Here is a 22940-nt window from a genome sequence, read left to right on the forward strand (position 1 = left end):
CTTTATCTTTGTCAGATTGAGACTGACATGCTCTGGTCAGCAACCAGAAGGCCACCTTAAGAGAAAAGGGAATCCAGATGATGTCCTATCTGCTTGTGGCCAAGTCCCAGTGCTGTCTTCCACCTCCTTCTTGCATTGCTGAAGCTGGCAATGCGAAAGGGCTCAAGAACACCGCTCAGGAGGCTGACCCCCCTCCCCATGCTACTCCCCACTGCAACAGCCTCAAATGATCTCAAGGGGCCCTTTTCTCTCGAGGATTCAAATCCATATTGGAACCCAAAGCAGGTCCTTGTGTGTGAGCGATGTCCTGCTCAAGCCCCCTTTAGCATGAATCGATAGCCCTGTCTGACATTGCCTGATGCACGTAATCAGGTGATCTATCTGCTACTGTTTTTGCCAGGCTTTCTTATTTCAGTCTGCAGGTGTGTGTGTGTGTGTGTGTGTGTGTGAGAGAGAGAGAGTATGTCTCAATGCTCCTTGGAATGAAAACAAAGTGCCAGCCTACAGACAACTAGCACTTCAGGGAGACATATTCCATTGTATCCTTTCCCTGACAAACTAGTCTTCTACAGGTAGGGATATTTCCCTCCTAACGTTGAAGAAATAGTCAGATTGGCACCACGTGATTCTGCAACACAGCTTGCTCCTTCCATTGTCTCGACCCTGCACTTCCCTGCGAACACTGAGCTTTTAAGCTGCCTCAAAGCCAACACTTACCTTGTATAGTTTACCTAGGTAACCTGTTATTTGAGTGTCACACAAGGCATTGGCCCAAAGGCATCAGATGTAGACTTGTTGGTGGGCAGGCAAGTACATGACCGCATAATTTAATTGCCTGCGCAGTTTGTGCTACTTGTAGGTCCGTTATGTCTGTCTGGAGTGTTGCAATGCTCTTCTTGCGCCCCAACATGTACTTACAATAGGAACACACAAGCTGAGGTGTGTCCCTCCCACCCAGTTAGGAATGAGCCATTTTCAGAGCATTTGTTCATGGGTCTCTCCTGCATCCTTGACTTACCCTTCTCTCCTTGTCTCCGTACTCAATGCCCAGGGTGTCCATCGCACGGACAATGGCTGCCAAAGACTGAATCGTGTTGCTATAGACCACGGGCTTGTACTGCTTCACATCTTCCCCGGAGAAGCCATCTTCATGGATGATCCTTTCAAAGGAAAAGAAAGGAGAGAAAGAAAAGGCTGTAAAATCTGAGAAGTTCATCGCCAGGTCTTCCCCTCCGAGAGTGGATACGGGCCGGACCACACCCAACATGACTTGCACGAACATGGCCAACTTGGGCTGTTAGAGCTGAGAATTCATCAGTACCCCCACGAGACTAGCAGAGAAAGCTGCAGGGGATTGCAGAGCCTCTGGCCATCTTTCTCCATCTGTTGTTTATCTCTGCTTATCTCGTATCTCCTTGGCTTCTAATTAGCCCTGCTCCTCCCCCTCCCAACCCCAAGGGAAAATTAGTTAACAGAGAGCTCAGGTAAGCATCCATAAACAGCAAAGGCAGCCAGCTGTGCCCGATCCCCTCCGGCTTTCTCTCCCTGTCTCTGGGGGGAGACGGACTTTCGGCAAATGGCTTACATGCAGCTGCTTGGCCCAGGACAATGTATTTATTTCAGTATTTCTGCCCCAGCAGGGGTCCTAAAGTGGCTTACAATGTTGATCTTCCTTCCTCTGTGTTTATCTTCACAACCACCATCCTGTCAGGGTAGGTTAGGCTGAGAGACAAAGACTGGCCCAGTGGACATTGATGGCAGATTGGGGATTTGGCCTTTCCCAGATCTTGGTCCAATGTTCTGGCCACTACTCCATACTGGCCCAGCAGAGCCTGAGCTGAGAATTCCCCCACTGAACTCCCACCTCTGCTGTGAATTCAGCAGGAATCATAGACCCAACCAGGAATTCCCCCACCAAGCCTTACTGGTTATCTTTATAGATTCAGGTAGATCACCGTGTGGGTCTAAAGCAGGGGTTGTCAACCTGTGATCCTCCAGATGTTCATGGGCTACAATTCTGTATGCTGGCAGGGCAGGGCCTCATGGGAATTGTAGTCCATGAACATCTGGAGGACCACAGGTTGACTACCCCTGGGATAAAGCAGCCCTCCTAAACCATTTTACCATTGAGAGACCCCTATAACATTCTTCAGGCTTCAAGGAACCCAAGAATGGCGTGACCATGCAGAATATGGCTGGGAAGCACAGCTGAGGACATGCCCACCCAGGGCCCCTCCCCTTCCCAACCCCCCAAGGCCCATCATTGGCCAGTTTGGGCAGGGTGGGTGGGTCGACATGACCATGTAACCCAATAAATGTTTGGCAAATATAAAAAATATATTTAACATTATTTTACTCCTACCCGTTTGGGAAACCCTTCCAAGGCTGTCAGGAAACCCCAGGATTTCATGAAACCCTCGTTGAGATAGCCTGGTCTGAAGCAACAGGACAAATTTTGAGTCCAGGGGCACCTTGAAGACCAACAAAGGTTTATTCCAAGTATAAGCGTTCATGTGCGTGCACATTCATCAGATACAGATGCACCAAAACTTATACCTGGAATAAAACTTTCTTAGTCTTAAAGGTGCTATTGGACTCAAACTTCATCCTGGCTTTCTGAATATTTGATTATATTGTATGTGATATCTGTGTGGCGTAGTGAATGGAGCAAGACTGTGGTCAAAACAGTCTTGCTCCATTCACTTCTTGGAAGAAAGGTAGCACATAAAAATAAAAATACACACCCACACACAGACAAAGTGCATTAAATATTTGTAGATCGAGACAGTGTGTTTGTCTGTCTGAAGCAGCAGAATAGAGCGATATCGACATGGTGGGACAAGAGTCATAACTGAACTGAGAAACCTCGGGAAAAAAAACAATTTAGATACAATCATGAACAATGGATCTTCAGGCCATTGGTCAGTTTTGGTTTAATTTCTGTGAAAGAACACTTGCATAATTTGATAGTTGGGGGTCACCACGAGGAACTGTATTAAAGGCTCACATCATTAGGAAGGTTGAGAACCCCTGGTCTACAGGAATCAGCATTGTTGCATCCACAGGACGTGAATTCCACAGCTGAAATACTCTGTGAGTTAAGACACGCCTCCCTTCATTTGTCCTCTAGTTCAGAGGTAGTCCAGATATCCATGGACTACAATTCCCATGAGCCCCTGCCAGCAAATGCTGGCAGGGGCTCATGGGAATTGTGGGCCCTGGACATCTGGAGGACCACAGGTTGACTACCCCTGCTCTAGTTCTAGAACTGTGGGAGCAGAAGAAGAAGTTCTCTCCATTCACCGTCTTGGCTCTGTGCATAATTTTAAAAAACTCTTATCATCTCTCCCCCCGCCCCTAAATAGAAAGGCTCCAGGCTCTCCAGCCTAGGAGAGGTACTCCAAGCCTTAATCATCTTGGCTGCTCTCCTTGGTAAGCGTGCTCAGGAGGACCACGGCCTTAGCTCCCCCACATGGAAAGCCTCGCAGGGCTTTTGTGAGGAGGGCATTTAGCATTCCGAAGGCCCCTTCTTGCAATTGCATTCAAGGCTGTAGTCAGAGCAACCGTTGGCCACACTGGAGAATCTTTCAGGGGAAAATGAGAAAAGCCACCTTTAAGAAATGGTGGCATATCTGCTTTTCCTTTGAAGAATGAGATTTCAAGGTATGAACGTTCCGTCATAGAAAGATCTGCCCCTCCCTCTCAGCAAGCCCCCTGTGTTCACGGCCCCACCTGTGTGACCACCCCAGCTCTGCACAGGGAGGCTGCCTTTCAAGACAATCACCCTCTTTCTCATCTCTAAAGAAATCCCTTTTTAAGTATTCTGAGGGTGAGCAGTGAGGGGGCTTCAAGGAAGTAGGCAGTTGCTTACAGAAGCAATCCCTTTAAACCGCATCGCATGTGGACCTCAATTGTCCTTTTACGGTTCTGAAGCTGACAGTTCATAGGGGATAGGAAGTGCAGGCAAGTCACAGCCAACGTAAAGCGACCCTGTGGATGTCCAAGGCAGAAGACGAAAAGAAGTGGTTTCACCATCGCCTGACTCTTTGTAGGAACCCTGGACTCCCTTAGAGGTCTTCCCACCCAGGGCTATCCTGGGACAACTGTTCATAGACATGAAGATCCACGTGGGATTGGCAAAAGGGTTACAGGTTGCTGATAAGGAACTGATGCTTTGCTCACATCTTTGAAGCCCTGTCTGGAAAGGTAGCTGCCACACCTGGCAAATGAAGGTGCCTGACCCAGAGTCAGAGCTTAATTGATCAAGAACGGTATCGCCTACTTGGGTGGGGAGCAACTTTCCAAGGACTTATACAGAAGTATTTGATTTCACCTACCACCTGACCCTCTGAGCTGAAGATGCCAGGGGTTGAATCTGGGACCTTCTGTGTGCAAAGGACGTGCTCTATAACTAAATCCTAGACTGTGGACATTGCCTGATTTGGCCATAGTGCATTTTCTGCTTCCCTGGCCTAAGGGTAAGACCTGTTTTGGCTCAGGCAAGCCTCATCTCATCAGATCCCAGTAGCTGAGCAGTTAGTAAGTGAATGAGGGACCATCAAGAAAATCCAGGACTGGTAAACAGAGGCAGGCAACGGCAAAAAAAAAAAAAAACCACCCACATTTTTTTGCCTCTTGCCTTGAATGCCCAATTGGTTCGCCACAAGTCGGCTGTGACTTGATAGCCCTTTCTGCCTGTTGGAACAGGCAAGATCTGCAGTGTGCAAGGTTGAACTGGGCCCATTATGTACATATTGGATAATGCATTTTCAATGCACTTCTGAAGGCTATCCAGTTCCGCACAGGAAAATCCAGCTGCAAAAGCACACTGAAAGTGCATTGAACCCAGAATATAAAGAATGTCCTGCAGGGGGGCATTGGAGGAGATGCGTATTTAGCATAGTTAGGATAGGATACTCCTGATGATTTTAAAGTTATCTCCTCCAGTGTCCCAGTTGGCTCAACACAGACTTCCTGCTCTTTTGAGCTCCTCCTCCTTGCTTCCAGAACAGTTGAACAACAGAATGGCGGCAGACGACAGCTAGCTAAAGAGATAGTTAGGTCTCTGTCTCTCTCTTTACATAGTTGTTTTTCTTCTGAATAAAAACAATGTTATGCTTTAGACCAGGGGTAGTCAAACTGCGGCCCTCCAGATGTCCATGGACTACAATTCCCATGATTCCCTGCTGGCAGGGGCTCATGGGAATTGTAGTCCATGAACATCTGGAGGGCCGCAGTTTGACTACCCCTTCTTTAGACACTCTCTCCGTATTCGGACTCTGCCAGCATCTCCCCCCCCCAACAGGCATAAGACCAGCCAGTCAATGAAAGATTCAAGAGGAATGAACTCATATTTCCTGGTCTTCTCCTTCATCCTTTAAAAAACATTCAACAGGTTTGGTTCGGGCAAAATGCAGGCTGACCATGGGGAATAGGTATGCCACAAACTCAACAGTAACGATGATCGGTCACACCAGAACTCATCATGAATGTCCATTTCTGGGAAGAAGCAAACATATCACCGAAGGCAGGTTGGTACAAACAGCAGGTGGTGGCCAGGTTGGCAGGGACTCTGGGGGGAATTAAGCAAAACAAATGTATTGTTGTAAAAGATTTGGCGTGCAACATCTCTGCCCCACGCCGGGTTCAACGAGACACACATTTTCTGTACCTGGACGGCAGCTTTCCACTAACAACATCCTTTGGGATGGCACAGCATCTTGGGTAATGCGAAACGGGGCTTGCTGGAGGTGTGCACTTGTACAGAAAAGTGACCTTTGCAGAATGTCGCTTTTATTCTGCTGACACCAGGCAGGGAAAACCGCTTCTCCTATTATGTCTCCCAAAGAGAGGGACTGAATGCAAACACTGGATTAAGGACCTTGAAAATGTCGGACCCAATCTGGGCTCTGGGCACGTTGCAGAAGCATAGAGTTCAGCCGAAGAAGGGGCTCCCTTCCCAGCTGTTATGTGAAAGGAAATTCTAGGCGTGTAAAGAAACAGATTTATATGGGGCTGATATTGTTATCGGTGTCAATTGTCAGTACAATAGGGCCGTAGTCCTCCCAAGGCTCAGGGACCCTCATATGGGTCACAGAGCCACACCTGGTGGGGTCGCAGGGTTCTCTTGAGTAGTCATCAGACTGCCAGAATGTTGCTTCTTCTGTATCTGTGGAAATATTGCTTAAACTTTGCACTTTTCCCACACATATGACAAAACCTCCCCCCTGGGTGGGCAAGGCTAAGAAAAGGGAGAAGGGTGTCCCTTAAGAAAGACCAGCTTTGGTCCCCAACGCATCCCGTTCAGGTGCAAAAAAGAAAAATCCAGCTGTCTATTCTTACAAGGGTAGATTTGACAACTTGCCTGACTGTGACTCAGTTACAGTTCAAGTCTAGGGGCTTGAAAAGATGGTCTCACAAACTGAGCTAGCTGTGTTTCCCCTCTCCAAATATCAGATGCATAGGGGCCAGTTTGGAGCAGAGAGTTAAGCCTTCCCCGGGGTGCCATTTCTGTGACCTAAAATGGCTCCAGGAAGCCTTTATTAGCTCTGACAGCAGCTCTCTGAAGCCCTATTTCAGGACAGGGAAACAGCACAGTGGCAAAAATAAGGTGTGGCGGGGGGGGGGGGGGAGAGATTGGGAATTCCATCCATAATGTGGTGTAAGAGTTTGAGTATCAGACTAGGATCTGGGATACCCAGACTCTGCCCCAGAATCATGCTGGGGCCAGTCACACCCTCTTGGCCTACCTTACTTTGGGTTGTTATGATAAAATGGAAGACAGGTGAATGACAAACCATTTTGGGTCCCCATTGGGGAGAAAGGTGGGCTTTAGATGAAGTAAACATGCCAATAAAATTCCCTGTGTCATCTGTTTGAGCCCTGACTGAGATATTTGGACACCACAAGCCCCGGCAAACAGATCAGCTAAGCCCCAGCTGTCTTTTGGCCCCAGTCCCTCCTAACCGCTGGCTGCAGCATCTGTAACTTCACGGAATGTTCACAGACATCCCCACCGTTCTGGAGAAGGGCTGGTTATATAATGCGGATGATTCATGGTGCAACCAATGTAAGCAAAAGGGAAGATTCATTTGACACAGGTCAAAGCTTCACAGAGGGTCAAGGCTGATAACGGGGTTAATTTCAAACACTGCTCAAAACGACCAGGCAGGGTTTATTTTTAAGCAGCCGGCTTCAATTAATGCAAATAGGAAGCTGTCCATCTGCCAAAGGCATCTTTGCAGTGGACCTCACAGCAATGGTTATATATGCCTTCATTTGCACTCCATTGGTATGCTCCCCCCCCCCCCCCAGCCTCCTTCAAGTCCTACGGTTTGCACCAGCCCCTGCTTATCATTTCACTGGGCGATGCGGCAGAATACTTGTAGCGGAGGGTGTGGGGCGCCAGCTGCATCCCATTGTCTCTCAATGCACATAATTCAGACACATGATCAGCTCTTGTCCTGATCAGAGAGCCTTTGTTAATTACTGTAATATAAATGGGGGGGGGGAACGGGGTGGGGGTGGGGGCAGCTGTCTTTGCAGAACCCAAAGGGCTGACCCCTCAGAAAAGATCACCTCTGAATTTAGAAAACGATTCATATTTAGAGCTGATTCATCACACCCAGAAACAAGCCTTTTGCAATGTGTTGCCTTGAAAGGACCAGAGAGTTGGTCTGCAAAAGCACAGCAAAATGTCAAAGGGTGTTGGGAGGAAAAATGGATTTTTCTGAGCAATCACCAGAAAGCTCCACTGTGCACCTAGATTCAGCCCATGGCCTTCCAAGTGTCCCTTTCTGTGTGGAGGGTGATCATTCCCTCCCAGGCAATCATAGGGGACGGGTGGGCAGAGTGGCGTGAGACAACAGGGAGGCCTTTTCGGTGGTGGCACCTAGATTGTGGACAGCCCTTTCTCCTGAAGCTCCCCTGGCACCTATCCTATTGTCTTTAGGTGCCAGATTAAAGCAAATCGGTTTACCCAGGCTTTTAATTAAGAGGCTGATCTTTTAAAAACTCATTTTTACCATCTGCTTCTTCCCCGAGAAGTGCTTTATGACAGGAGTAGTCAACTTGTGGTCCTCCAGATGTCCATGGACTACAAGTCCCATGAGCCCCTGCCAGCGAATGCTGGCAGGGGCTCATGGGAATTGTAGTCCATGGACATCTGGAGGACCACAAGTTGACTACCCCTGCTTTATGAGACTGTTTTTTAAAAAAGTGTTTCATGTTTGAGGCAGTTTTTCTGCCTTTGCTGGGTTTTTAATGCTGGAATTTCAATAGTGTACTAACCACCCTGACTTTTATGATGTTCACGTTCTTAATTATGGTTTACTTAATCTGCTGCCTCCAGTAGGTTCTGTGGAGATGGGAACCCACAAATCATCAAAAATAAACAAGCCAACTCGTAATGAATTCCACTGCAAAATGGTCCTGAGGATACACCCCAAATGCAGGAGTCAGATCATGTTACACCCCATTCCTGATCTTCCCTTCTCCTCTGTTTGATTCCCCGCTCCACATGCAGCTAGGAGGGTGACCTTGGGTGAGTCACAGTCCTGTTAGAGCTGCTCTCACACAGCAGTTCTCTCAGAGCTCTCTCAGCCTCACCTACCTCACAGGGCGTCTGTTGAGGGGAAAAGAAGGGAAGGCGATGGTAAGCCGCTTTGAGACTCCTTTGGGTAGTGAAAAGCCAGGTATAAAAACTAACCCTTCTTCTTCTTAATGCCAGAGGCTGAATGTCTCTAATATCAAAGAATGCTTGTGCTGACCCTGCATATCACTGCTGCTCTGAAAGCAGACAAAGTAGGTTGCAAACATTTTCTTGACCACTGAAGGAGAAGTGGTCTGGGCTTCTGCTACTTCTGTGTTTTTGGGTATTTAGGGGAAGTGACCAGAGATGGGAGCCAAAGGGCAAAACCACAAATGCTCTTGGCTCTTCATAGCTCATGGCCTGTAGGGCTGGAATTCGTTGAAATAATGAAACCAGCACCATCCTAGAATGTCAGAATACTGTATTTTGTTTCTGTTTAAGCTGCAGTTTTGTAATTAACTCTTAGCTGCTTTGAGTCGCCAGATAGGAAGGAAATAAGGGCGTAGGCACCTAAATCAATAAATAAAGCAAAACTTCCAACCCTGACGAGGGTCTAATGCAGGGGTAGTCAAACTGCGGCCCTCCAGATGTCCATGGACTACAATTCCCATGAGCCCCTGCCAGCATTTGCACTGATGACACAGGAGCATTAGCAAGATTTTCCCTGTACCAATTGTACGCTTTCGCAAAGCTTCTCGACAGTTTCCTTGATGTCCCCCTGGCTAAACAATGACGGAAACCACACAAACACCTTGTATCCCAGGGAAAACATGCCCATTTGCACAAGCGGGTAATATTTTATGTGAACTAACTGGGACAGTGAATCTCATATGCTTGACAGCAGCGAGGCACATGTATTTGGAAAACATCAAGCAGAAAAGCAGTTCATGCAGCAGATCCAACGTATAGATAGGTTTAATTGTCCCATCCTGGCAGTTTAAAGGCTAAAATCTCAACGTCATTCTCCCGCGTACAAATTGAACCTGTGATTCTTTATTTTTGTGGCACTTTGTATCCACACCTTCCCCCATGAAATCAACATATGCTTCAGTAATATCTGTGTGATAAAAATATCAACATTATATATTATAAGTGTAAAGGTGGAAGGACCATCAGGACTTATGGGGGGGTTGGTATTCCACTTCCCCATTCCTACTGCCCCATTTGCTTTCCCTCTTTGCCTTTCCCCAGCCCTAGCTATATCTTTCCCCCTTTCCTTCTCTCCAACCAGTCACCCCAGCATATAGAAAAATCCTCTGTATCTGTTCATGGCCCTATTGTGCAGGTTTTTTGGCCCACATTCTGAGGCCATTGTTCAGAATTAAGAAAAACAACCATAAATGATTTACAATGCACATATAAAGTGTGCTTTCAAAACACACACACAGATGAAAGGCAGCAAAGCAGACAACTGAAACTGTTTGAGAAAATATAAACAAATCTACAAAGCATTGTCGAAGGCCTTCAAGGCCTGTGTCAACTGGCTGTCATGAGTATTCCAAGCTATGTGGTCATGGTTGATTAGCCCACGGCCCCCCAGCAGCCAAATCAACAAAGGAATGAAATGGGATCTTTGCTCACCTCTGTCTCTATAAAACTGTTCCGTATCACAGCTGATGCTGTCCCTCAAAAACTCCCTTGATAACACTTTAAAACATTCCTTAAGCACTGTAAAAGTAGCTAGTTTTGCACATATTATGGTGAACACAAGAACGGTGGCAGAGTTTGCCATTTAACCTGCAGCCTTCTTTGCCTTGAACCATCGGAGAGGCCAGACAGGGTAGCCTCTGGAAGTATCAACTTTGCCACCGACCTTCCAACGTTACATCAGTCTTCTGATGCAACAGCAACAGGCAAAGCTGTTTTGAACACCTCGCCTGCATTCTGCCTCCAGCCATAGCAGCCTCAGCTGCTCCCGTCTCAAAATTGCCCCCTCAGGTCAAAGTCGATCAGAGGCTTGGCCTCTCCGTGACCAAGGAAGCCTTGAGCGAAATGCATTTTCCAGTGTAGTGAGTTTCAATGTTTAACTTTCAGAACACACCCTGGCCCCAGTCCTGTCTTGCTTATTGGTACAATCTATTCCGGATTCAGGATTCAGCTTTGCAAGAAACAAATGGGGACCTCAAGGAATCGTGGGGGAACAGCATGCCCCCCCCCACCGCTGGCACCTTGCAGTGGCTCACCTGCCACTGCACATCCTCAAATCCATTTCCCCTCCCTGCACGTGTCCTCCCCTCTTGCAGCCCCCTCCATCCATTTGCCTCCCCTCTGGCTTGTTCCAGTCCCCCCCCCGCTCACTCCTCTCTGCCTGACTGTTCACTTTTCCAAACCCCTGCCAGCTTAACTACAGCTTAGACAGGAAGAGCACAATCCAGGGCCTTTCAGATCAATCAGGACGTGGCAGGTGGATTGTGACTGCACCCTCAAAATATAGTCAAAAGTCACTTCCCGGCAACCCGCATCGTCCTCTGAAAAGGTGACCCCCCCAAATATAATTCAGCAGACTGGCAGATCTTGACAAGGTGCTTGCCCAAGCATAAAGTGGTCAAAGGGTGTGCCCTTGGAAAGACACCACCCTTAATGCATTGATTAGTGTTGAAGTTCCGTGACAGGAGAGTAAGTATCCATCCAATATAGGTAACAGGATAGCTCCTACTGGGTAAACGGAGGACCTTGAGACCTAGAGTGTGATCTGCAGAGCAGTTCTTAGTTCTTTACAGATCTGGGATGCCTCAAGATACCAAGGTCTTCTCCATACAGTGGAGAGAATAGCCCTGTACACATGGCCTATGTGGGGACAAGACAACGAGGGTAGAGAGGAATCCAGCATGATCCTCTTGCCTCTTCCGTGTGACGTAGCACGCTGGCCCCACTCCCTGCACAGCACCTACAGATGTACGAGCATACATGCCCATTCATGTGCAAGTTCTGTTTTCTGGGACTGGGAACAAGGCCTTGCAGATGGCCCATGTTTGTGCGCAGGAGGCAGCAGGGCTACCATACATGGTCACGAGTCGGGCAGGTCAGCCCACTTGTACCTACTCAAATGAACACAGCTCTTGAAGACCCTCCTTAGCCTTTATCTGTCCCTTTTTCAACTCACATAGGAAACCAGGCAACATCAAACAGTGGTTCTTTCAAAAGTCAAAAATAGGGTAAGCGAAGAATTGCACAACAGAAATCAATCAGATAAACTATCTTGGATTACCCTCTGCTATCGCCTTTTCCTGGATGGTTATTCATGTCTCGCTAATGCCCAGACCATTCACTCTTATCCTTTCGATGAACTGTGCTCTTTGACTCAGAACACTTTGGGATCAAGGATGGAGGGACCATTCCATCTGGATCTGGTTTTCATCGCAAAGTGAAACTCAGCGGACCAACTGCATTGGAGGAACACCAGCGATTTTGAACAGAACCATCATTCTCCAAGTCAACTTTGATTGGTGTCGTGGTTAGGAGTGCGGACTTCTAATCTGGCATGCCGGGTTCGATTCTGCACTCCCCCACATGCAGCCAGCTGGGGTGACCTTGGGCCTGCCACTGATAGAGCTGTTCTGACAGAGCAGAAATATCAGGGCTCTCTGAGCCTCACCCACCCCACAGGGTGTCTGTTGTGGGGAGAGGAAAGGGAAGGAGATTGGAAGCCACTTTGAGACTCCTTCCGGTAGAGAAAATCGGCATATAAGAACCAACTCCTCCTCCTCCGCCTCCTTCTAAGTCTTTACAGTGCTGAAAATGCATAATGAAATATCTTCTATTCTGTGTATGGATAGATTTGGGTTACAGCCCTGAAATACTTCTTATTAGAATTCAGGATTCTCTCCTATTGATAAACATGGGTTAAGATATGACGAGTTGTTGAGTGGATAATTGGTTTGCTCTGAATTTTTGTGAATGAACTTAACCTCTCAGCTGCCATCTTGCATTGCCAATGTAATATCATGCAGGAAATTGCAGATTGCCTGTGAGAGATCTGGATTTCATGCCAACATGTAGGCTGGAAGTGTTTCTATGAAAAACATGCATGCTTCCATTGTATGCATGGTCAGCAAGAGCCGTTCCGGCCATCAAGAGCTCGGAATAACACACACCTCTAACCCAGTGCAGAATAGTGGGCAGTTAGACTAGGATCTGGTGACACAGGCTCAAATCCCCATTATGCTATGGAAATTTGCTGGGGGACCTGTGGCCAGTTATATACTCTCAGTCAAACTCACATCACAAGGTTGTTGTAAGGATAAAACAGAGGACAGGAGGAAATTGTCAACTGTTTTGGGGCCCCACTGGGAAGAAAAGTGGGGTATAAAAGAAGTAAACAAATTAAGAAATTCTCACTGTCTGAATATCTGAGATCTAGTCCAGCAGCATCCTGGGTGAGATTAGGACCTCGTCAATTTGGATTCGACTTCCCTGCTTGCACCTTCTCTTGAGTCAAGCACACAAATCATATTGCTGATTTGCTCACAATTTTTACAAAGTCAGCCTGCTGCTGGATTGTTACTGGACTGTAGGAATCAATGTGAATTCTGGTGTGTGTTTATTTTTCTTGACCTTCCACTTCAATTTCGGCTGGGAAACCTCCAGTTCCCATTAAGCTCAGCAGGAAGTTATACGCAGCAGGTTTGGAGATATCAGTTTGCAGGAAACACACGTCCCCACCAGGCTTCTTGTTCAAGTCATCCCCTGCAGCAAGGTGCACACCCCAAGCCAGAAAGATCAATCTTAGGATGTGTGGCTTGGGGGACTTGGCAGGTATAGGAGCAGGTACCTATCTGTGTGTGCACATGTACATTCTGAGCGTTTTCAAGTGTTTGATGTGTTTGAAATTGTTTCACATTGAGAAGAGGGGTGTTTTCCCTGGGAGCTGTGCGTTTAAGCTTCTGAACCTTTTTCTGGCACAAGAACGGAACAGCAATGTGTGAAGCCAGTCCCTGTGCTTGGCAAGCAATAAAGGGCCCCTGCCTCTCCCTGTTTCCTTTTTCTCAGTCAAATGGCCCACCATGGATGTCATTTGCCCAGCTGCAGAGATGCATGTACAAGAACTCTGTGCACATGCAGACCCACAAATGGGGCAAATGACATTTCTCTGGGGAGGTTTTGGTTCATGAAAACAACATGGGGGGAAGGCAGGCACCCCTCCCCCAAATCCAATTTGGATCCCTGTGGTGCTTCTCAACTAAAATGTAGTATACAGTACGGCTGCAAGACTTGGAGTGAACATGTGTAAAAAATTGACCTTAAGAATGTTTCTGGATTCTGTAGGTTCAGTATAGATGCTATGAAGATTTCCTTGCATTCCTCATGGGTCAAAAGAGTGCCTAACAGACCTTCAGGTTTCAGTTTAAAGTTCTATCCCTGCTCCACCTCAGACTCCAATGATGGCTACTCAAATTTCTGAGGAGCAAAAATGGTCACTATTTCTCTATGATGCAGTTGTCTGTGATAAATTAATTTTTTTGCGCACTTCTTCAGATGCATGCACGCACACAAACGCTTATACCAAAAATTAAACTTTGTTGGTCTTAAAGGTAGCACAGGTCTCAAACTTTGTTCTGTTGCTTCAGACCAACATGGGTACACCCACCTGACTCTAATTATTTCACAGTGTCATTACTGTATTTGTGTCTAAAGCATATACAGTTTTGCTTTTTATTGAACGCTCAGGGTAAACAAGAACAGGCAGGCAATACAAAACATGAAATATCAAGCTCCCGATGACAAGATCCAGTGAAACAGTATTCATTTTATCTTTACTAAATCTTCCTTAGAAGTCAACTAACTAAATAATAGGTGCATGAACAGAAGGGAGGGCTCTCTCTCTCTTGCCACCTCCCTTTCCTCCCCATTTTTAAAGCATCCAAGGAAGTCTAGTTCCCAGTGCAATCGACATTAAGGCGCCAGGCAGCCTGAGAACTACAATTCCCAAGATGCACCTGAGCACAGCCCTGCGGACGCTGCCAAATAGCATCCAGACAATGAGAAGGAGACAGACAGATTCTCTCTTTCTGCCTATTCACTTGCTGCTAGCTGGTCCGTGTTGCCACCAGATTATCCCAGCAACCGCAGTACCAATACACAGTCAGAGGAAGGCATGAGGACTTGTTTAGCATTCCAAGATTCCTGAGGATATAATCAGGCTCAGGAAATAATTAATTATTCCCCCCCCCCCCAAAAAATGAAATTAAAAGCCCAGTTCCAAAATAAGCTGGGGGAAGGGGAAGGAGCACAGCTCATCTTTAATAATTTGAAGCCAGATTCGTAATGAACACATTATAATGGAGATATACTGCCCTAAGTGGTGCTGGAACAAATGTTGCATAATCAACAACCAGGCAAAACAGGAAGCTTGTCTTTATTTTTCTGTTCCAGCTCTTAGAATTGAGTGCAGCTAATGGCATTCCCCCCCCCCCAAGTTCTATTGGACTTCTAGTCCTCTAAGGACCTCCAAGACAGCTTACAAGTTAAGAAAGATGAGCAACTAAGAAAGAAAAACAGCACCATTTAATGAAGCATGCAACAGAAAATTAATTTGGGCTATACCCAATTTAAAAAACAAACAAACACTTAACCAGTTTCCCACAGCACCACAAGGCAGGTAGGTAGGCAAACCCTTGCCCAATAGATTGTGCTAGATGGGTCTCCCCCATCAGGAATATGCCATAGAACAAGGTCCCATCACTGGCCATCTTCCAATTTTGGTGGCCACCATTTTGATGGCATCCCAAATCAGGGACCAATTGTTAACTTTTGCCCCTGGGATATTTATATGGCAACAGGTGACTCCATAGCATATAGATAGATTCAAATGAGTAGCCGTGTTAGTCTGAAGTAGTACAATAAGATCAGAGTCCAGGAGCACCTTTAAGACCAACAAAGATTTATTCAAGGCGTGAGCTTTCGAGTGCAAGCACCCTTCGTCAGACTATGATTCTTCTTACAAGGCAGGGAATATAAGGGTAAGAGGTTGTAAGCTAGGGCAGGGGTAGTCAACCTGTGGTCCTCCAGATGATCATGGACTACAATTCCCATGAGCCCCTGCCAGCGTTTGCTGGCAGGGGCTCATGGGAATTGTAGTCCATGGACATCTGGAGGACCACAGGTTGACTACCCCTGAGCTAGGGCATAGGGTGTGATACAGGCCCCCAGGAGGTGTATTTTTCCTGTGCCAATCAGTGCAATAAGAGAAGCTGCTTGGAAAATTTATCTCACCTTTAAAAATAAAAAAGACTCCCTTCTCAATTAACTTGCAATCTTATCCTTCCCGGGCAGCGGAAGCAGTCATTCAGTTAACATACCTGATCCCTTTTCACTATAAATTACATAAAAGAGTAATGTACACGATACAACCCTTTAGTACTTGTCAGGGTGACTTTGATTTATTCTTCTGGTGCCATCTGCTTCCCATTCTTCTCCAGCAATGTTTCCAAGCTCTCTTACGATACGGACAAAAGATTATGTACCTCGGCTTGAATTTAACTAAACTAATCCATCGTGCACATCTGATTTGACAGTTCCGTACTTGCATTGGCTGCTGTGGATTAGAAAAACATGCGTGGAAAGCACAGCAGCAGCAGGGGGGCGGGGGGGGGGGGCGGGGGCGGAATGAACCCTGCTCATTAACAACATTTAAACACATTTATTATGAGGCCACAGCAATATGGTTAACATGTTTTAACGCATAAGACAGCAAGCCAAAACAGCAGAATTATCCAGTCTATTTAATGGGGCTTACGTCCCAGTATAGCATCTTTAGGATTGTGCTCGAATTCTTGCAAGGTCTGCATTATTTTGTTTCTTATTCCTTTCATTGACTGTGTGATTGCATGGCAAACATTTGTCATCAGAATTTAGAGGAAAAGCTAGCAAATGGTTCCATTTCAGATTGCAAGGACTGGTTGGTCGGTTTGTCCCCGAGCATCACTAAATGTGCCATTTAGATGCGTGGGAGGAGGCTAAGACAGCACCTTTGTTTGGGTATCTAGGCTAATCCCCCCAGCCATGTGGAAAGCATTCTATCTCCCCACTGCTGTTGTGAAGTGGTACAGTCCAAGAACAGTTGCATTTTATGAGCAGTTTGGAATCTTTTTTTTTCCTTTACCAAAGCAACCCTAATGGAAGAAGCAGCTGTGTCTTATGATTTGGGGCAAGAAAGATGCCAGCCTTTCAAGCTAGGGGCCTGACCCTAATTTCATCTGACAAATCTTTCTTGCAACAGGCACGTGACATTCTATCAGCTGGTGAGGCCCTCAGAAGCAGTTTGTCACTTGAGAAAGGTGGGAGATGACCTGCAAGACCACAGTAAGTAGAGAAAAGTCAACAAGTCAAGAGGAGGCAAAGGCCACCAAAATATCTTAAATGCATTGCTTCTTCCTGGGGTAAAAGAACCAGGCCAAGGGCCATAGCAGCTGATGATGTTCAGCCTTCACCAGCAAGAGAGCACAAAGTTCTGTACAGAAGGCAGTGTGTTTCTCTCTCCCCACCCAAAGATACAAGGTGTGGTTACTATGTCAGGGTTGCCAGGTCTGCAATGACAGGAGACATTCGGCTGCCAACCGGCTGGAGCGGCAGGGGGAAACCATAAGCAAAAGAATCACCATTGAGCTGATGGTGTGAGGGCACGTCCAGGAAAAACGGGGAAGTTATATCAGTGCTGTTTAGAAATCAATGAAAATTCTATGGTAAGACCATAGAGTTTCTAGCCATTCCTAGAGAGCACTGACATCACTGCCAGGTCACAATGTTATTTCTAAGTTTTCCCTACGAATGATGTCATGCTGTCATTAACAGCACCTCCCATGTACTCCCCTCAACTCCTGCTGGCATATTATGCAGATGTCGCTGGCAAAGGCTCATGGGAATTGTAGTCCATGGACATCTGGAGGGCTGCAGTTTGACTACCCCTTGAAGCTCATTCAAAATATGGCATAGCTGCATTTCCTCCGCCAGGTAGCCCAGGGGGGGTCACAAGTCAACAGCACCCAGCCTGCTATTTTAGATTGACAGAGGCAGATCCCTTTCCGCACCCTACTGAACAAACGTTGCTCTCCAAGTCAGAACTCTTGTTAGATCTCCGGCAATGTTACATAATGCCATTCTGATGAATTACACTTGTTCCGTTAATCTTCTTATGGACTCCTGACGAGATGTGGAGAGCGGGGGGGGGGGGGGAGAACATGGATGATGTCCTCCCCCTTCGACTTTCTCACCTCACTCCTAACCCTCAGATTCTAATGGTTCATTTGGCATCGGGAGGGGGGCAGTAAGCCAGCCTGCAATTGGACTTCCATTGAAAAGCTGCTTTTGCCTCTCCCCTCCTTGCGACAATCTCCCCTCCTTATATACACCCATAAGCTGTCATTAGCCCCCTAAAAGCCCCAGGATGCGAGATAAATGGGATGAGTGTTGATTTGACCGCTTCAGGCCCACTGATGACGTGGATATTTTTCATTCCTTTCTTGCCGGAATGGGCAGGATATGAACTGGGTCTGAGATATATAAAAGAGCCAGAGCAAGTGCCTGAGAGACTAACAAAATTGGTGGCACGGTAGGAGCTTTCGTGAGTCGTTGAACACTTCTTTGGGTCTTGAACAATCATGTCCGGGCATTTCTAACCAATCTTGAACTGTGACCACATTTCCCATCCAAGTGCTCCCCAGGCCTGACTCTGCTTAGCTTTCAAGTTACGAGGAGATTGGGGAGCCCAGGACCACCCGGGTCAGAAGGGAAGGCCACTGTGTGCCGCTATGAGACTCATTCAGGCAGTGAAAAGCAAGGTATAAAAATTTTGTCTTCTTCTTCTAGTTACTTATTTGCGGGCTTGGGGCGGTTAACAACATAAAAACCCATTCATGCAAAGATTAAAATAATAAAAACATCAGTCATAAAATCAGTACATAAGACCAGTAAGTAGGTGGCGCAGGGTGGTAAGGCAGCAGACATGCTGTCTGAAAGCTCTGTCCATGAGGCTGGGAGTTTGATCCCAGCAGCCAGCTCAAGGTTGACTCAGCCTTCCATCCTTCCGAGGTCGGTAAAATGAGTACCCAGCTTGCTGGGGGGTAAATGGTAATGACTGGGGAAGGGAATGGCAAACCACCCCGTATTGTGTCTGCCATGAAAACGCTGGAGGGCGTCACCCCAAGGGTCAGACATGACCCGGTGCTTGCACAGGGGATACCTTTACCTTATAAGAGGTTAAGAGTTAGTGCTCCAATGACTCATCGGTGGGGCTGCTGTCCAGTTGTTCCCAAGTTCTAATTTCCCATGGTGGGGGAGGAGGAGAACAGGGAAGCCCATTTCGATGTTGCATTGCTCAGTTTGGCCTCCACATGCCTGGAGGAAGAATGCTGTTTTTTAGGCCCTTTGGAACTTTGGTAGTTCCGATAGGGCCCCCATCTCTGCTGGCAGCTCATTCTACCAGGCTGAAGCTCTGGTTGAGGCCAAACACACTTCTTTGGGGCCAGGGCCCACCAACAGGCTGGATTTAGTGGGACAGACTCAGAGAGTTTCTAGACCTTCTGATGGACAGTGTAAAATGAGATGGTAAATCTGAATGTGTGTTGCTCTGGGGACTGTGATGGGTCAAAGGGTGAAGGGTGACCGTGCTGGAGTGCTCGTGCTTTGCACCTCCAAGAATAGACGGGAACAGGATTGCCAGCCTCCAGGTGGGGCCTGGGGATCTCTTGGAATTGCAACTGATATCCAGATAACAGAGAATAGTTCACCTGGAGAAAATGGCCACCATGTAAGGTGGATCCTATGGCCTTGTATCTCATGGAAGTCCACCCCCTCCCCAAGACGCACACTCCTCATGCTCTTGCCCCCAAATCTCCAGGCATTTCCCAAACTGGAGCTGTCAACCCAATTCCATCCCCAAACATTCAGGAATTTCCCTACCAGGAGTTGGTAGCCCTAACATGGAGGCCTGCATGGTGCGAGAACTGGACTGGGACACTGTGGCTGAAGGCAGCAACGGTATGCGGATGTTCCTTTGTCACCAGCTCAAGCTGCGACTGCCGGAGAACTAAAGCAGCCGCTGTCACAATTGCACAAGCTGCCAAAGGTAGGAATAATTGCTTCCATGGGTGGGGGTTGCGTGTGTGTGTGTGTGTTATTGCTGGATTCCAAAGCGTGGTCATTGTGCAAAGAAAGAAATCTGTATCAGCATCTCACTTGAAGGTATGAGCACCTGGCTGGCTTGCAGGCAGTGCATGCATAGGAAAGGAAAAGTGTCAGGAATCTGGAAAGGCAAATCATAGAATCATAGAATCATAGAGTTGGAAGGGGCCATACAGGCCATCTAATCCAACCCCATGCTCAATGCAGGATCAGCCCTAGGCATCCTAAAGCATCTAAGAAAAGTGTGTATCCAACCTTTGCTTGAAGACTTCCAGTGAGGGGGAGCTCACCACCTCCTTAGGCAGGCTATTCATAGAATCATAGAATCATAGAATCCTAGATTTGGAAGGGGCCATACAGGCCATCTAGTCCAACCCCCTGCTCAACGCAGGATCAGCCCTAAGCATCCTAAAGCATCCAAGAAAAGTATGTCTCCAACCTTTGCTTGAAGAACCTCCAAAGCATCGCTGCCCCCCCCACTTCCCCCACAAGCCTTTCCCTTTCCCTTTCTGGATGCACAACTGGAGCCCAAGCAGTGCTTTTCAAGAGAGAATAATAAACAAGTTTGTTTTCCTCCAGCGGCAGCCCATCGCCTGATAACTAGGGGCTGGCCAATGGGGATACGCTGCAAAAGGAGCACTTAAAGGGGAGAGTGGGAGAGAGTAATTTTCAAATTCCCACGAGGCACCCGGAGCTGTGTGTATTTCTCGCCTCGACAATTGCATCAGGTGCCTGCAGCCCTTGGTGTTGGGTTCAGCAGCTGAGGCCTCCTGACTGCACCCTTCCAAATTAATTTTTAAACTGTTTTTTTTTCTCCTGATCCGTCCATTGCACAAGGCGCCTTGATTTCATGCAACTCTGCTTGAGCACACAGATGCGGACACCTGCAAAGAAATGTGTTAAAACTGCTGCAAGGCCCAGCTGTCAGTTAAACTAAACGGGGCTCTTTGAATGCTGGCAAAGTTTGAGCATACATTGGAGTCCTATTCCCAGCTGGCTCATGGGAGGCACAGCTCATGCAATTGGCCCGGCCTGCTGGTACTTGCACCGAGATGTTTACCCCAGTGCTGCGCTGGATTTCCAGCTCTCGGATAGTAAACCCTGGGAGCACTGGGGAATGGAGAGTATTATAGAGCCTATTAGCATTGTGCAATGCTGTGATGTTACTTCCTCTCATGAAACTGAAAATGACGTCATTCTTTCAGATAACAGTCTAGGAATTGTCAAAAACTCTATGTTTTTTTTCTCACCATAGAGATATGAGGGATTCCTAGAATGTCACCTGATGTCACGACATCCCTGGAAGTGATACTTTCCATTCACTACTCACAAAGCTGTATATCCCTAACCCCTTCCTTCCTTTGTTATATTTATTTATTATTTATTATATTTATAATAAATAATAAATAAATATAGAGCCTCTGCTTTGCTTGCAGAAGGTTCATTCTCTGGCATCTTCTGGAGCACCTAGCCACAGTGAGCCATGCGATGCTCACCTCTAGATTAGACTTCTGCAACTCACCCTATGTGGGCCTGCCCTTATCCTTGACCTGGAAACTACAATTAGTCCAAGACACAGTTGCCCACTTCTTTACAGGAACTCCCTGGAGGGGCCATATTTGACCTGTCCAGCTGCACTGGTTCTGGTTGAATTCCATATCAGGTTTAAAGTATTAGTTCTCACCTTTAAGGCCATTCACAGTTTGGGCCCGGTGTATCTAAGGGATCACCTCTTTGTCTATGTCCCCCGAAGAGTGCTGCACTGTGACTATCAACCCACTGGTAGTCCCTGGCCCCAAGAAAGTACATCTGGCCTCAACCAGGGCCTGGACATTTTCAGTCCTGGCTCCTACTTGGTGGAAGGAGCTTCCTAGGAGATCTGGGCCTGTAAGATCCTAGCTCAGTTCCTCAGGGCCTGCAAGACGGAGCTCTTCTGCCAAGCATTTGGGTGAGGCCAGTAATCCAATAGTATCAAACATCCCCCCCCCAGGGGAAACCCCCATGGAGAATACCTGAAGGGACCACCCAGAAAGAGATGTTGTTTACATTGTGATGTTTTAAAGGTTGTAGGTGGGTGGGTGGATGGGTGGTAGACAGACGGACGGACGGACGGACGGACCACGTGATTTGAAAGGTCTCTACTTGAGACCCTGGAGAGCTACTGCCGGCCTGAATAGTCAATACAAATGGACCAACAGTCTGATTCAGTCTAAGGTGGCTTCATGAGATATTCCTAATCACAGGAGAAGGTGAATGAGTCAGGGAGCTGACAAGCTTTGGGGTATTCTGAACCAGAGGCTATGGATTTAATACTTTCCTACAACTGCACTGACGAGGAAGCAAAGAAATCTCACATATTGGCCGAAAGGGTTGCCCCAAAGCCTTGATAGTATAGGCCCAGCTTCTTTGCCAGCTTAAACTCCCAAGCATCTCTCTCTCCTTTCTTTTATCACAGCGATTTCAGGCTCTCACGGTTTGTCCGGCTCCTAACGGGGACCAGCGGGAAGCAAAATGCATCACTGACATTTGGCATGAGAGATGGATGTCAGCCATATCTGTCCAAACACCTGGAGGTCAGCTGAGAGCAGCTCCACAACACAAGTCAACTGTTTCCGGTTGGGAACAAGCCAGTATGAGGCTGCAGAGGCAAGGACAAAGGGCTGATCTACAATCCCCGTGAGTCTGGCACGTCCGGCTCCGTAATGTGCAAGGCCTGTGCACCCGCTGGATGACAAGGCTGGGAGGTTGAGGCCCTTCTTGACCCGTTTTGCATTACAAGGCCAGGTCTCTCCCTTAGATTTGTTGTGATTTTTTCTTAAAAGAGGGATGTATGAATCTGCCGTTCCCCTTTTCTTTTTGCCTTGGGGGTACCATCGGGAGCATTTCCCTTACTGCTAGTGTACCTTATTTAGTAAGATTCTTTGCAAAGGTTTGAGCTTTCGGAAAAGGAGATGCTGTAAGTTTAATACCCTGCTACAACCCCATGTTCTCACGGTCTTGCCCCAAAGATTTGTTATTAGGGTTGTTTGCAGCGGCGTCTGAATCGGGCAGGCCTATTGGGATGCCGCTGCACACAACTCTACTTGTTATTGTAGGCCCTATTTCTCTGCTGTCTTAAATTCCCAAATAATAATAAGAAAACTCTGGGATTTAATAATATAGCCATATAGTGGTAGTTATCTACATGTAAAAATATTCTTAATAGACGTCCAAGAAAGAATTGAGTTTACCT

At 47.1% G+C, this 22940-nt stretch overlaps 1 protein-coding gene across 3 annotated transcripts in view; it reads right to left on the bottom strand.

Annotated features, from left to right (window-relative positions):
* GNAO1 (G protein subunit alpha o1) overlaps positions 1-22940 on the bottom strand; it is a 184021-nt gene that overhangs the window by 111910 nt on the left and 49171 nt on the right. For all 3 annotated transcript variants that reach the window (XR_013226583.1, XM_077310437.1, XM_077310438.1), the window contains exon 3: positions 1019-1160. Coding sequence is in view for 2 of the 3 variants with exons in the window: in XM_077310437.1 (XP_077166552.1) it covers positions 1019-1160 (142 nt within the window). In the remaining variant the exon portion in view is untranslated. The remainder of the gene's footprint in view (positions 1-1018; positions 1161-22940) is intronic.

This window comes from Paroedura picta, chromosome 14, assembly GCF_049243985.1.
Source record: "Paroedura picta isolate Pp20150507F chromosome 14, Ppicta_v3.0, whole genome shotgun sequence".
NCBI classification, from domain to species: Eukaryota; Metazoa; Chordata; class Lepidosauria; order Squamata; family Gekkonidae; genus Paroedura; species Paroedura picta.